The 1,878-nt window shown below is 37.5% G+C and overlaps 1 protein-coding gene across 5 annotated transcripts in view; it reads left to right on the top strand.

The window, feature by feature from the left end:
* The window catches only part of LOC112143303 (CUB and sushi domain-containing protein 3), a gene marked incomplete at its 5' end in the record, with an annotated part of 317,263 nt that overhangs the window by 135,015 nt on the left and 180,370 nt on the right, over positions 1 to 1,878 (top strand). For all 5 annotated transcript variants that reach the window (XM_024267159.2, XM_024267162.2, XM_024267160.2 and 2 more), the window contains 1 exon segment: positions 1,013 to 1,215. In XM_024267159.2, coding sequence (XP_024122927.1) covers positions 1,013 to 1,215 — 203 coding nt within the window.

Below are 1,878 nucleotides of genomic sequence, written 5' to 3' on the forward strand. Positions count from 1 at the left end.
GATGTCCCTTTAGGGGCTCCGTAAGTTATAAACACAGGATCAGTTTACTGAGGTCTTAAAAGTGGTATGTTGAGGAACGGGGAAGTGCATCTGAAACTTTAAACATGATGAACCCTCCTCTAAAAAAAGATGTCACTGCACAAAAAAAAAGAGCCAGCAGCAGCTCCATTAACAAAAATCGGAAGATGGAGAGTGATAGCACCCAGGGGAATGTTCCTGGGACAAGAAAGTATTTTTTCCCTTTAGGTTGAAAGCTTTTGTCATTGTAAAGCATCACCCATTTGTGTCACATTCCATGTTAAAAAAAAAAATGGGCACAGCACAGAACTACACAGGGAGAGGGGCTACTGAATGAGGAGAAAAACCTAAAAGTGTTGCAGTGTCAGATAGTCAAAAAAAGGGATAGTGACAAACAGACAAAGATGCTGCAGAGAATGGTAGAAAGGCTGGAGAAAATACTGAAAGGATAATGGAGTGAGGGGCTGCTGGTGAGTAAATAAGGTACCAGGAACAGGTACAGCAAAAATGACAGTGTGATGACATGTTACCAAGACTTCAAGGTAAACAGGGTACAAAAAAAAGAAAGGAATCCAAAGAGCAGACAGAACTCACACACAAAATATGAAAAAAAAACACAGAAGAAGCTATAGATCATAATCATCATTAGCTATAATTAAGCTAAAACTATATAATTTATGTAGAATTGTGCTTGATTTTTAGGGTATAGAATTATTTTTTTGGTCTATTTCCCTGATGTTGTGTTTTCATCTTACTTTATTCAGCGCTTATTGAATTTTTCAAAATAAGGTTATTTTTAATCGAACAAATTACATCTAAATAAATGGCTGAAAGAGCAGCAATTACTTTTTATTTAATCTATCCTTTTCGCAAAGTACGTCTGTTTTCTTTTTCTATTTTAGTTCCTCTTTTGTTTCATCTGAGCATCATTAAAAAAAAAAAAAAAAAAAAAAACCAAACCAAGTAAACAATCGTTTGTATTCCCCTCTTTCAGTCTTCAGTTCCTTGCGTTCGACACAGAGGCGTCCCACGACATCCTGAAGGTCTGGGATGGGCCTCCTGAGAATGAAATGTCTTTGAAGGAGGTCAGCGGCTCACTGCTGCCTGAAGGAATCCACTCCACTCTCAACATTGTCACCATTCAGTTTGAGACTGATTTCTACATCACCAAGTCCGGTTTTGCCATTGATTTCTCAAGTACGTATTCATTCCAGCTTGTTTTCTCAGAGTTGTTCACAAAAACAGTGATGTTATAAAACATTTTTAAGAGGAGGCTCTTTTTTTATTCAACTTCTTGTACTTCCATATTCTTGTAACACGAGAAAATAGCATGTAGGAGGCTTCTTATCTCGACTCCCAGTATGTCCTATAACTGTTCATCATGTCTTGCTTTGCAGTTAAAGCTCCTGCTATGTCACAGTCCACTGCTGTCAACTCTTTCCTGTCTGCAGCTCTAATACTGATGCGCTCTGTGTGTTTTGTGATGAGTAGTTTAAAAGCCAAAGCACCTGGAAGCGAGTGGAAAACGAAAACACTCCATATGCCATGTAATGGCTTTGTTAATGCTTTCAATTTTGCATACACACATAGCAGCCTAATGCAAAAATCAATGATTCAGAATTCTGTGCTCTGCAAAACGAAATTGATTTTACAAATTCATACTGTACTTAGACACTCTTTCTGCCCGGGGTTACTGGTTCCCAGAACTGAGAGATGTGAAATCCAATTATTTAGCTGAGTAAAAACTGCTGTGTTCTTGCATGGTAAATAAGAAGACACAAGTTTGTGCGAATGTGAGCAGGTCAATCACAAATAGGTTTATTCCCCTTAAAAAAAATGGAACTTTTTTTTTTTTTTTTT

This window comes from Oryzias melastigma, linkage group LG16 (genome assembly GCF_002922805.2).
Source record: "Oryzias melastigma strain HK-1 linkage group LG16, ASM292280v2, whole genome shotgun sequence".
Classification (NCBI taxonomy): domain Eukaryota; kingdom Metazoa; phylum Chordata; class Actinopteri; order Beloniformes; family Adrianichthyidae; genus Oryzias; species Oryzias melastigma.